The sequence below is a fragment of the Limanda limanda genome, chromosome 12 (assembly GCF_963576545.1).
Source record: "Limanda limanda chromosome 12, fLimLim1.1, whole genome shotgun sequence".
NCBI lineage: Eukaryota > Metazoa > Chordata > Actinopteri > Pleuronectiformes > Pleuronectidae > Limanda > Limanda limanda.
The window spans coordinates 16,698,170-16,710,954 of NC_083647.1; the positions used below are offsets into that span (position 1 = coordinate 16,698,170).

Here is a 12,785-nt window from a genome sequence, read left to right on the forward strand (position 1 = left end):
AGATGGATAATGATGAAAGTGCAGGACAAGAACATTTTTGGGGCTATGCTAGCACTGCTGATAGCCAGCTCAAATATACACACACACACACACACACAAATTAACAAAACAGCAGTAAAAGCATAGAAGGGAGACCACAGTGATGCAGTCTTGCCGTCTCAAGCAGAGGTCACAAAGTCAAGGAAGCCAATTAAAAAGATGATTAACATTCATGAGGGAGATGCAGTGTCTACGTGCAGGTGGGACAGCTTCATCGCTCGCTCTCTCAGACACACACACACACACACACATATAATGGGAGCAGCAAACGGTGCAGTCCAGCCTGTTGTAACTGTGGTGTCCTGGGAGGTGGAGATCAGGAGGTTAATATGATCCATCCAGCTTCTTCATTAGCTTGATGAAGGTAATAACAACCCACAGGGAAAGTGAGGCTGCCAGGTTGACTAGGAGCATCTACCTACTGCGTGCCTGCAAAGCCTACTTGAGCCTGCTGACATAGTGAGACAACAGCTACTTTTGTTATTCATCTCCGTTGCAGACATACAATCGCGCAGCACAAGGGGACAAGAACAGGTGTTGTAGCTTTTCCTACACACCACCTTTATTTAGCAGATGTGTTGCAAGCCTTGCAGGTAGCAATGGTAAGGGACAATCTAAAGCTGCTTTTCAGAAATTTTCCTGTAAATGGGTCTGTATGCGAGAATGTAAATGTCCATATCAACGTTTCATGCCAACATCTCAAGGACAATATCTGGAAAATGTGAGCCCATGTGAAAATATAGCAGAAAAATACAGAACCAGTGACTGGGTTTCAATGAAGAAGTTTCTAACACACAGACACAAAACGAGGTGCCATACATGTAGAAGATGGCGAGATATAAATCATTATGTGAGCGCATCCTGCATGATCTACCAAAGTACAACGCCTTCCAGAGATTTTCATGTGCATTGGATGTCTAGGAATAATGACACCAGTTTCATCACACCTCAACCTTTCTGTGAAAGAATCTCCCACATTGTGTTACCATTAAGTTGCAGATTTTTTTTACTAATGGCACCCTGCTTAAACTGCGTGTTGCAGAGCATTGCATCAGCCAAGCCAATAAAACCAGGCTCACTGACAAACGTAAGCTTCTCATTATGGATATGGCTGGATATCATGCATGACAGTGGACTTGGGGGAGGGGAGGGTCGATTAAGAGTAAATAAGAGGAGAATGGTAGTGATAGGTAGGCCTAACGGAGAATAAACATCATTAATTGGAGAGGCACACATGGATGGATGCAGCCAGATGGTGTTTTGTACTCATTTGTCATACATTGCTGACAGAGAGAGGGGAGCGGGAGAGCTAGAAAGAAATTGTAAGACAAACAAAAAGGAAGTTTATTGATTGCAAAGCGGGTGCGCTGCTGCCTCGAACAGATTTCCACTGTTCTGCATCATCTTCTCCCTTTGCCTTTCCTGTACGAGTGGTTCTGACGGCGCTGCGAACATGGCACTCCGCAAACTACTACTGCCAAGTACAGACACAACGCCCCGCAGATCTGCTAACTTGGCTTCCATTAAAGTCCATCTGTCTGCCTTTAAAAAAACACCACCTACTGCATGTCCCTCCTCAATGGTGGTCCAAGGCAAAGCGGAACATAGGGGAGAAGAAGAAAATCTGAAAGGTACACTCGGGCTCAGGAGAGCAAGAGACTGGAACAAGAACAAAGGGACACACAGGTTTGCCCAGAGAAACTTAGTCTTGGCCTAGAGGGACTATAAAGAGGCTGGTGAGCCAAACATGGCAATTGCTGTAGAGCTCTCACTTCGCCAGCCACTGCCAAGGCATTTATAAAAATAAATCAAGAAAAGTGGAGCAGTGAAACCATCTCTTAATTTCCATAATGAGGAGTGGAACGACACAACTGAGAAAATACCAAAAATAGATCTTTAAAAAGGGGTAAAAGAAAGATTGAGGGAAGAAGTGGAGGTTGGAGCACAAGTGGGAGCGGTGAGCTGGATCAAGGAAGGAGGACTTGGTTCCCACTGTGTTGCAAATGGAGAGAAGTGCTCGAGGCTGCTGGTCTGCTACCATGCTCACTTTGTTCTCAGCAATGACAGTTTCATTCAGGGAGACATGCACTAGGCTCTCCAGGGCCAAAGTGCCCCAGTGCCAACTGAAGGCCGATTTATACTCGGCTTTTTACGGACGCACGCACGCACGCGACGCAACACGCCCCTCGCGTACTTGCGGGGGGCGTGTTGCGGCTTGCGTGCGTCAGCCAATTTTTCTGACTATACGACAAAGCAACGCGAGCCTAACGCAGCCCGCAAGGCTTGTGATTGGTCTGCTTACTACATCCCGTCCGGAGTCGCATTTCCGGTTTCAATCCCGGAAACTGCGGAAGCCACGGAAGATTTAGAAGAACGAATATGGACCAAATAGAAGAGCACTTGGCAGAAAAGATCCGAAACCATGTCCACTAGTATAACCCATCACTAACCGGCGGATTTGTCCGCCAGAAAAAGGCTCTGAGGAGCCGCCGTGGCGATGTCAATAAACGTGTGCCACACACGAAGAAGAGCCGACTTCAACAACAAACATTACTCCGCCTAGTGGTCTGGCGGTGAATTGCGTTGCAACACGCACAACTCTGGGGGAACTATAAACCAAAACGAGTCCGTAGAAGCTGCGTGTGTGCGTAAAAAACGACTATAAATCGGACTTTCTTGACTTTCTTTCTCCATGTGCTGTTGCCTTAAAACCTAACCGCAGATGCTTCCTCAGATGCTCTATAACTGTGTGTGTGTGTTTGTTAAGAAATTCCAGGCTAATGTCTTTAGCAAAACCCCAACCAGTGTGTTATAAACCCAACCACTTCTCTAAATGAAATGTAAATGATTTGCACCATCATTTACCAGTCATTGCAGGTCAAATTAATCATGTATAAAAGATATTGGATAAATAAATCACTAGACAAGAATCAACAGCCTTCCCACTAAAGACACTTTTACTTGGATATAAAAATTACTCTGAGCTTAGAAAAGATGAGATGCTGTACAAGGAGTTAGTCTCTAGGGTTACATGTTTGCATTTACATTTAAGGATTTAGCATGTCTGGGATTTTCACAGTACAAATTCAAAGAGGAATGTGACAATTGTATGCTTCATATCCTAAATCCGCAATATTACAGGTGAAAATAACACCAAGCTCAAAGCCATTGTACCTTGATAATTACAACTTGCTAGAACTGTTTTTAAAAGACAAATGCTAGAAAAAGAAAAAAGCCCAACAGCTTACAGGACCTCTTGGATCTTCAGGCACATTAAGCATGAAGACACGTGTCAAGCCTGTGACATAATATGAGAACAGACTGGTGTGGGCAAAGTTAAGTATAAAAACCTGAGTACCTAATTTGTCTGAAAGAGAAAAGCTGCTTTTATGCTTGTGCCTTAAAGCAAAATGCAAACACAAAGACTAGCACTATATCTATTTATTATGAAAAGGCATCTTGAGGGAAAAGCACTGAGGGTTATCAAAGGACAAGGTCTTTGTATAGACTCAAATGGCCTTGTCCAATCGTCCGCCTGTCTGTCATTTTCCCATAAGCCCCTCAAAGGTGCTGTGACCAGAGAGGACAAACGAGAATTTATTATAGCCACAACAATGCACAGTGCATACACCTGTCAATCACATCTTAAATGAGCACATATGTGAATAATGCATAAATCGACACACAATTCGGTTGTATAAACGCATACACCAATAAAAAGTTGTATCTGTTCGTCATGATGTTGCATTTTGTCAAAGCCTTCATGCAGAGGACAGCTGCTTCTGCATGGGGGCTTGTGGTCAAACATTTAAAGCATGTTTTCCTCCTCACTGCTCACCAACAACGGATGCTGCAGCAGTTTGTTCTCTCAGTTGTCACAACAAAAAATCCAAATTCTTACATAATTTAATAGTCGGGTGCCCGGAGGTGCAACATGCTTGGATGTTTCAACCCATAGAGAGGGATAAAAAAAACTTGTGATCGCAACATCATTCAATATGTCATAATCATGGCATATACATAACTCAGGTTTTCTGTCTCTTTCAAAAGTGACGGTCAGGTCAGTTGTCATAGCAGTTCAGCCCATCAGGAGACGAAGAGAGGAGGTCAAATGATTCAGTTTGGGGTTTATTCATAAAACTCTGAAGGTATCTGAGTGAAGGTTACCTAAAGTGCAGTGGGGCTCTACTGCTGGTTTCGTTTGAGGGCCTTAACCAAGGACCCGAGGGATAAGCGGAGCATTTAAGTCAGTGGGTGTGTGTGTATGTGCATGCATGCATGTGGAAGCATTTTTCTGGGCTAGCGTATCCATGCGTGTGCTAGTGTGTGCTAATGTGTGCACACCAGGGCAGGATCAGTGGAGTAAATCCACACTTGAAAGAGTGGCTCAATCAAGCTCTCCCACCCATCTCTCTCTGTGCCTCCCTCTGTCTCCCTCAACTCCCCGATGTTCCCCTGCTCCAGGTTCACAGAGAGTTGAAAGGTTCAGAGGAACGAGGTGCACACGAGCGCTACGGAGGGGCAAAGAGGACTAAGCCTGCACCTTTAATTCTACCTGTCACTGCTCGTATTCCGACTGTCAATCAATCTCTTGGTAAGGAGCAGTCATGGACAGGGCATTACACATCAGTCAATATTTGCTCTGCTAACATGTCAACCAATGTAATACTGTTGATGGATTTCGACAAAGACAAAACAGATTTGCAACACACTCATACAAGTCTGTATCAGTCACTCATTGTTGGTCCTTCAACTTTCTGAAAACAAAGCCAAAGTGTAATTGGTATGTTTATTGCTGTTATAAAACAAACAATTGTTAAAATTAAGTACAACTTTCATTATCAATTAAAACATTACTGCATAACAAGATTCTATATACAATTTCGTTATCACAGAAATAAACTCTAAAGTTCTCACTGTGAGTTAAGCTGAACTGGTGGAGTTTTTCCCTGCCAGAATTCCTGGCTTCTTATCCCACTTGAGTCAATTATAAGATTGTTTAAAAGCAAAATTATCATTACAAGCTTTTAACTTCCATTTATTGCCAGGTTTGCAGACAAAAACAACTTTTACTTTATCATACTATGCTCCGTCTTGGCTTCAATCGCTGACGACTAAAGCATGTTCCTTAAAAGGAAATAAAACGTGACCTCATTTTGTTTCCCGTGCGATTTAATAAAGGCGATTTTACGGTGCCAAATGTGGAGAAGATGCCCTTCATTAGAACAGTGAGTACCCAGCGTACTTTAATCCAATTTTGTTTAGCATGATAAAGGGCATTACTGTCAGCCGGCTCTACTGCCCACCCACTCATGACGTTCGCTTGATAATGGACATGACGAAAATGTAGTGCCCTCGGGCTTTATGGGGAGATAATGCAAAACCCAACATTCAGGATTGGGACAACTTGACACTTCTTCTGCCATATTGAAACTATGTCACTTCTACTGACATTCAATTAGTCATGCCCCGGGTCAGTGACAGGACATTATGGTAGTATGCATTGAGAGCTGAATTCCTGAAAGAAGAATCGAAGGACTTTTTCACAACATAACCTTAAGTTAGTATAATCCTCTAAACATTCCGAAATTTGTTCAAATGAAGATATGAATTAAAAATATACTTTTGTAATAGCCTTCAACGTTTGGACTGAAATAATAAAGACCACCAAGTCAAATGTGCCTTTGAAATTATTACATCGTAAAACAAGGCAGGAACATTGTATTCCTCAAGAATCTAATTATTTATGGGTTCGTTTGATAGGACAAAAAAAGACATATTATTCGTCTAATGGAAGGATCTTTTCATTACGTATAAATGAACAAAGATGCCTTGGCTTGAAGGAAAACGGCCTTTGGTGGTCTGCAAAGGGTCATTAATTAGTTCTATAAAACGCATTATTTGAATTAAGGGTGGACTGAAACTTTTTATGGGCAAAATTTCATTTGTGTCTTTAAAGAGCTGGGAGCTGCTTTTCTTGTGTTTGAGGAATAAAAGTGGAGAGCGTCTTCTTAACCTACAACAAGGTTCAGGTACTGAATCTCCAGACAATCTTCAATGCCCTGGCTGGGCTGGGAAATGCAGAGATTTCCAGACGAGTCAGGACGCTATTTTTGTGGCACTCCATTCAGATGAGTGTTAGCTGCAGCGAGCTGTCATTGGCTTAAATGGACGCCAAAAGCGGTTTTGCTGTGTGTGTGTGTGTTCACAGTGACTCATTCTGTATCAGTCTTTAGAACATTGTCGCAGCCAGAGCACACACATATTTGCCTGCATGTGTAAGCAACATCCTTTGTGTGTACATACAGGCTGTGGAGATCTGAAACACTCCTGCACTCAGAATCATAACAAGTGGGTAAAGAAGTGACAGGCAGGCTGAGCAGAGACAAGCAATCCTTAAACACGAGGACGTGAACTGAAGTGCTTTCCACATTGTCAGGCTGGGCTAGGGCCTGGATGAGGCAGACAAAGAGGAGCTATCATACTAGACAGACGAGCACAACATGGATGCACCTTTTGTGTCAGATATTATATTTGCAGTTCAGATGAACAAGAAGTTAGTTAAACGCTTTAGCCATATCAAAGTTGGCCTACATTTTCATGTTGGGGGATTCAGACTGAACTCTTACAATGCAATATAAATGTGCTTTCGTTCCTCAGTTTCATTGATTCTAATCTTTGTGTATTGGTTTATAATTAAATGGGGTTTATTTATTGAGGGGTCACTTGCTCAAGGTTGTAAAAAGCATCATTATTCGGCTACTGAAACAACGCAGGCCGATAAATAGAACTGCAGTCAGCTATATGTAGGGTGAACATCATCCGGGGTGCATCTATTTCTTCCACAGGAAACATTTAGAGGATGAAGTGCATGAAGGAAGGCAGCTTTACAGCATCACAATTCTAGGGACACCACACTCCTTGTTTAACCTTGCGTGCCTTGGCATCGGCTGGTCTCATTTCCGCAGACCACCCAGGCCTGTGCATTTCCACCCGATGGCAAATCTGAGCCTTCAGCTGCCCCGCCCACCTGGTCACCACAGTTGACAGGAAAAAACACACACCACGTGCCAAAACACAGAGTAGCTATCACCAGTGGCACAGTGTACAGGAAGCTGGGGCAGAAGGGGAAGCTGGGATGAAATGTGGCAGTCACAGGAGGTGGGTGCAGCTAGCAATGGTTTTTCCACCCCAGGGGGGGTGAAGTCGACCTGTTCTCCTGGTCTATATGTGGAAGTAAACAGGATGCTAACAGTGGGATTGAGGTACTGTGCCATATGTAGCCCCATTATCCTGTAGTTCACAAAAACATAGCTGAACATGGAAAGGCTTTTCTCAGCATTAAAGCAGCTAATTCCATGTTAAGCCATGTCCTCTGTAGCAACTACCTTGGAAACTATACATGTAGAGACAATTAAATATCCCATTAGGCCATAAGGTGCTACAGTTGCATGTGTAATGTGTGTATATGAGCATGCGTATGGTATAAACTCACAGCTGGTACGAGGAGCTTCTTGACCTCCTCCACTGCTCTCCTCATCTTGAGCTCAGCTCTGGCCTGTGTGTCTTCCACTGTGATCAGGACGTGAAGGTCTTCATTTAGGTGTTCCCAGTTCGGCTTTCCTCTGTTCTGCTCCTCCTGGAAAGAGAGAGGAAGAGAAAGAGTTGATGGTGAGTAACAGTGTGGGTGTGCTGGAGCAGCCGTACAGTAACATAGCATAAAGAAAGGAAGCGCAGACTAGAGGCGGTAATACACAGAGGAAGGCAGGGCCCTTCTCTTCTATACCTGAAGAGAAGCAGGATGACAGGAGAGGCCCTTTAGTCAGCTATTTAGCTTTAACTTTGAAAGGACACCTTCTTTAAAGATCCCTCGCTTCACAAAGACAAAGTCGACAGCTAGCCCTGCAGCAATTAATATCAGTCGAAGATAGATGAATGGAAGGATCAGAGAGATGTGGATGGGGATTTTAATCCACACCAACGTAACAGGTTAAGATGAATGGAAAGAGCTTGGAAAAGGGTAAGAGAGAATGGGAAGGGTTCAAGGAGCTGCAGGATTGTGTGTAAAGGTACACCGAGTTGTATTTGCGTGGACAATACAGCCCAAGTAACAATGGCTCTCTGGGGGAGTTGTTTTTTCCCCTGAAAAGGATGCACCGAAGCACTCACACAAGGCCAAATTGTGTCACTAGGGCTAGCTCAAAGAAATTGTTATAAAAAGATATGCATAATCACAGCCTTAGGAATGTTTGTCCACCATCATTGTCCGAGTGGTTGAAGATGCTAAAGTGAAGTTCAGAAAATAATATTTCTAAAGCAACCTTTCAAAAAAGACTAAAGTCTTCGAAGCAATCATAATAATTTGGCTGAATTTCTCTAAATCAGAGTTGGGATTTCCTTTTCCAAAGGAGGTCAGCGACTAAAGCAGTCAACTGCATCCCAGGATTCTCCCCTCCTGCTGTTGGTGCAGGTTTGTACAGATTGTTGATGAACACCGTGTCGTTTACCCCCACCTGCACAAACCACCTCAACTTCAGAGGACTGCTCATTTGAGAGCAGTTCGCCACTGTGAGGTTGTCTAATTACAAACAATGCATTGCAGTGCTTTACAGGGGGTCCACCTGACATGATTTCGGAACACTCAGCGAGCACAACAAAGTGAGAAGGGGCTCAAACGCACACACACACAAAGCTTAGAGCCTAAGCGGAGGGCCACCCACCTGCTTTCTACTCCACAGAGAGCTGTTGCCATGGCACTGCTCTTTACAACACACAGACACACACATATACACACAAGTTCAATATTCCACTCTCGTTTTCCCCTTTTCCACACAGGGGGGGGGGGGGGGGGCTCGTTTCAGCAGTCATCCCATTATTTCACCATGGCTGTTTGCTTATGGACTATTAAGGGACATGGGGACTGGAAGGTGACTCAGCATTTTCTATGAATGGACGGACAGACAGACCATGAAGGCTGACTCTGCATGCAGGGCACTCTATGTAAGCAAGCGGTAAAATCACACTGACAGATTGTTACTTGAAGCAACGTTATGCAGCTATTGTACCTTAAAATGAAATGACACCTTAAAATCCTTTTGATGGTACATTGACTTGTAATAATAGGGATAATGGGGCCTCTTTCATTCACACTCTGCACCCTGAATGCCTGTAGTTGCACTATGTACGTTTCTTGAGCTGGTACAAACTGTCGTGACAGTCAGTGGCTTCAACTGCAGAAATCAGGCCCAACGAGTTTTAGAGTAACGACTAACTGTAGATCAAGACACATGGACTTGCATGGACCCGGAGTGCAATACCACCTGAGGCTCTAGGGGACGCTGTTGCTCAGGGAATGAGTGTAGCTTTAAGTTGGGCCCAGAAATATTAGTCAACCGCATGTCTGTTTGCCCCAGCAGATTCTGATTTGGTTAAATTGTCAAAGAGACCTTGGAAAAGGGGAGTAAATGCACGCACATAAATACACACATGCACGCACACGCTCCGGCATGACTGCCTGTGAACAAGGTCACTGTGTGCCCTCTGAGAGAAAGTGACAGCATGACAAAGAGGAGGGAGGGGTGGGGGCAGGGGGATCAGGGCGGGAGGGTGACGAAAGAGAAGAGGTAAGCGCCAGAGGCAACATTGGGATGGCCTTTGAAGAGAGCAATGCGCTGGCTGACATCAAATGCCGTGGCAATGACCACATATCAGAGGGTAATCTGTTTTGGCTCAAGTATGTAGCATGAACAAAATTGCACAAATACTGCATCCAGAAACAATATCTGAGAATAGAATCAGAGGGGGAAGACGGCTCATCAACAATGTTGCCTGACTTGACATCTGTAGAGCACCTGTTTGCCTCCCGGCTTTCACGCCCTGAAGCTTGAGTCCAATAAACTTTAAGACCGCCATTCTTAACATGGATGACACCACACTCAAAAGGTTACAAAAATAGACGACCCTCATTACTTCTGACCCTCCCATACCCTCTTGGGTTGCACTTAAAAATGAGTGGCAGTTCAATCTGTCCATTTATACGTTCATGTTACTTTTTGTTATTGATCCTGTTGGTGCCATCGTTCCACCAGTCCCAATCCACAAGGAAGTCAGCGTACAGGGTCAGGTATACCCCTGAAGCTCAAAGGGATTTATTGCAAGGACACATAACAGGGAGCACATTTGCAGACGCAGAGCTTTCAATCCTTGGTGTTGTGGCTGAAGGTCAGTCCTGCTTAATAAACCAGCCTGCTGCTTCAATGGGATTTTGGATTACGTGGTGCTACATTTTTGTCCTGGCAGTGTTGCACTTTAACACTCATAAATGAAACTATTTGCACTGTTTCAACTCTGCCTCTCCTGCACTCCTTTGATTCAAAAGGACATTCCCAACTGGGGTCGATGCAACCTAGGCTAAATGCCAGCAGAGCAAACAGGTGCAGCTGCAGGAGCATGGAAGGACAAGGGAGGACAAGTGTGAGTGTAGAGGACAAACCAGCACGGATTAAGAAATGTGATCAAAAATATGAAAAAGATGATATAATGTAAGATAATCTTATATTAGCAGCAGAGGGGATACAAAAAATTGGCAAACACCAGTATGGATCATTAAAAAAGGAAAATCTAAACTGATCAGACTTTCCAAGACAGAAGGGCATGTTTGTCAAACCCTGATGAAGATCTATAGTCAATACGCATTGATCTGTTTGTCTGCAAAGATGCTTAAAAAACAAATAAAATAATATTATTTCACCTGAAGACAGAGTGACAGTTTTTTTTCCATGCCAGTCTCGATTACTCAATATGCAGGGAGACTTCTGGGATCTTGTTTTTGTACGTCTACCTGTCTCACTAAAGAGCACCTGTCGGATCAGCCACAGACGTGCAGCCTCCTTTCTCCTTTGTAAACAGGTCCCTGAAATGTCAGGATTTTTTAGCTCCGGGTTGGAAAAAGGAACCACATTACAGCACACCCCAACAGGAGTAATTATAGCCCCAATAAACCACACTGTAATGGTTCCTACACCTCTTGCCATTTACCACCCTGAATGTCATGAACCATCACATTCTCCTATTGCCCTCCCAAGCCACTTCCAGCCAATAACCCTGAGGCACCAAAAGTATCACCTGGACGCTGCTCTGCTTTTCTCATCAGCCTAATCACTGCCTATAAATTCTTAATAAAGAAGAAACAGGCTTTTACTTGTGCTGGGTCAAGTAATTTGAAATAAAGGAGGAGGAAAAAAGGTCAGCGTTAACTTTAACAAGTGGGCTTGCATGCTGCAGTGCCAACGGGCCAATCAAGTTGAAAATATTGACTGCCCGTGTCACAGGCTGCCAGTTCTTAAGCAATAAAATGTGGGAGATGTGGTGTTGCACTGTCTATTGGCTGGCAGAGGTTGAACGGAGCAGGCGCCAGAGGCCTATGCTGTTCAGCCAGTGACCGTGCTGATACCACAAATTTAGTATAATGTATCAGGACAATCAGAAAGGGGGGGGGGGGGAGTGCAGAGAAAAGAAAGTGCAAGTCTGAAAGGACTTTTAGTTTGGCTTCAACTAAAACAGCTGTCTATGCTGCTTTCTGTAATCTTACACTGTCTGGTAGCCAAAATAGAATCAAGGAATTGTGTTTGCAGACAGGAGGGAGATGCCTCTTCCATTTGTGCAGGGGTCGATATAACGTACCTGTAATTTAATTGCTGTTGTTGCTGCGGTTGTTTCGCATTAATCATGACTGTAAAACTGAAAACCAGCGAGACTAAAGCTGCCACATTAGATGAAAGTTTGATTGGAATAAGGCTCCAGAAGGAGTCTCTTTCCTGTCCAACTGCTGAAACAATAATCATCAAAAAAGGACAGAACTTGCAAGCTTCATCCCCAGGGGCTGGATCTGAAAAGTGCTGTAGACTTTACACAACATGGAGAAAAAAGCCCCGCAAGAGATAGGAAGAGGGCTGAGTTAAATGGCATCATAAACGCCTTTAAAAGGGAAAGCTCTCGATGGAATTAGTTTGTGATCCATTCTGTTTGACAATTGTGTCCAAAAAAAGTAATGTCCAAGGGTCTCTATCTGCAGAAGTCCCAGGAATGTACTTGCACTTACTCAGTAACTCTCACCTTACATTTAGTCTTGTTTGATCAGAGTGTGATGTGTAGTCTGGGGACAGGTTATTATCCTGCGATAGTCTCTCTTGTCTCCTCCTATTTGAGTTGAAAATCACGTCCTCCCAAACACATACACAGGTGGGTTCTGTGATTTTTCTAGGTCCATACAGTGATTAGGAATTCCATCTCAAGAAAAAGGTTAGAAATATAAGTTATTGTAAACTTCTAGTGGTTAATATCCAGAGTCTGGGCAAAAAAAATATCAACTAGTGTGCTTTTTTAAATGAATATACCCCATTGTTTGGGCAATCTTTTTGGCCAATACTATCACAATGTCATATGTCAACGACAAGACTAAAATGTAGAAAATATACAAACTACACTCGCAGTGAAAAGATGACATGACACTCAGTATTCTTTAAAACAATGACAATAAAAATCCAAATGTTCTTTCAAAGGCTTTGCTGCACATTCACCTCCTGTAGTCTGAATTATCTTTCACAACAGCAGCACAACACACATGAGTGCAAGGACAACAGCACTAGACTGGTCCAGGCTATGTACTATGGCTGACGGGGATAAAATACAGAAAAGGAAAAAGAACATGACAAAAAAAAGAAAGAGGGTAACATTTTGACCATCTT

General features: G+C 43.6%; 1 protein-coding gene across 4 annotated transcripts in view; it reads right to left on the bottom strand.

Moving 5' to 3' along the window:
• Positions 1-12,785, bottom strand: part of qkia (QKI, KH domain containing, RNA binding a) — a 76,811-nt gene that overhangs the window by 23,656 nt on the left and 40,370 nt on the right. For all 4 annotated transcript variants that reach the window (XM_061083355.1, XM_061083353.1, XM_061083354.1 and 1 more), the window contains exon 4: positions 7,535-7,678. In XM_061083355.1, coding sequence (XP_060939338.1) covers positions 7,535-7,678 — 144 coding nt within the window. The remainder of the gene's footprint in view (positions 1-7,534; positions 7,679-12,785) is intronic.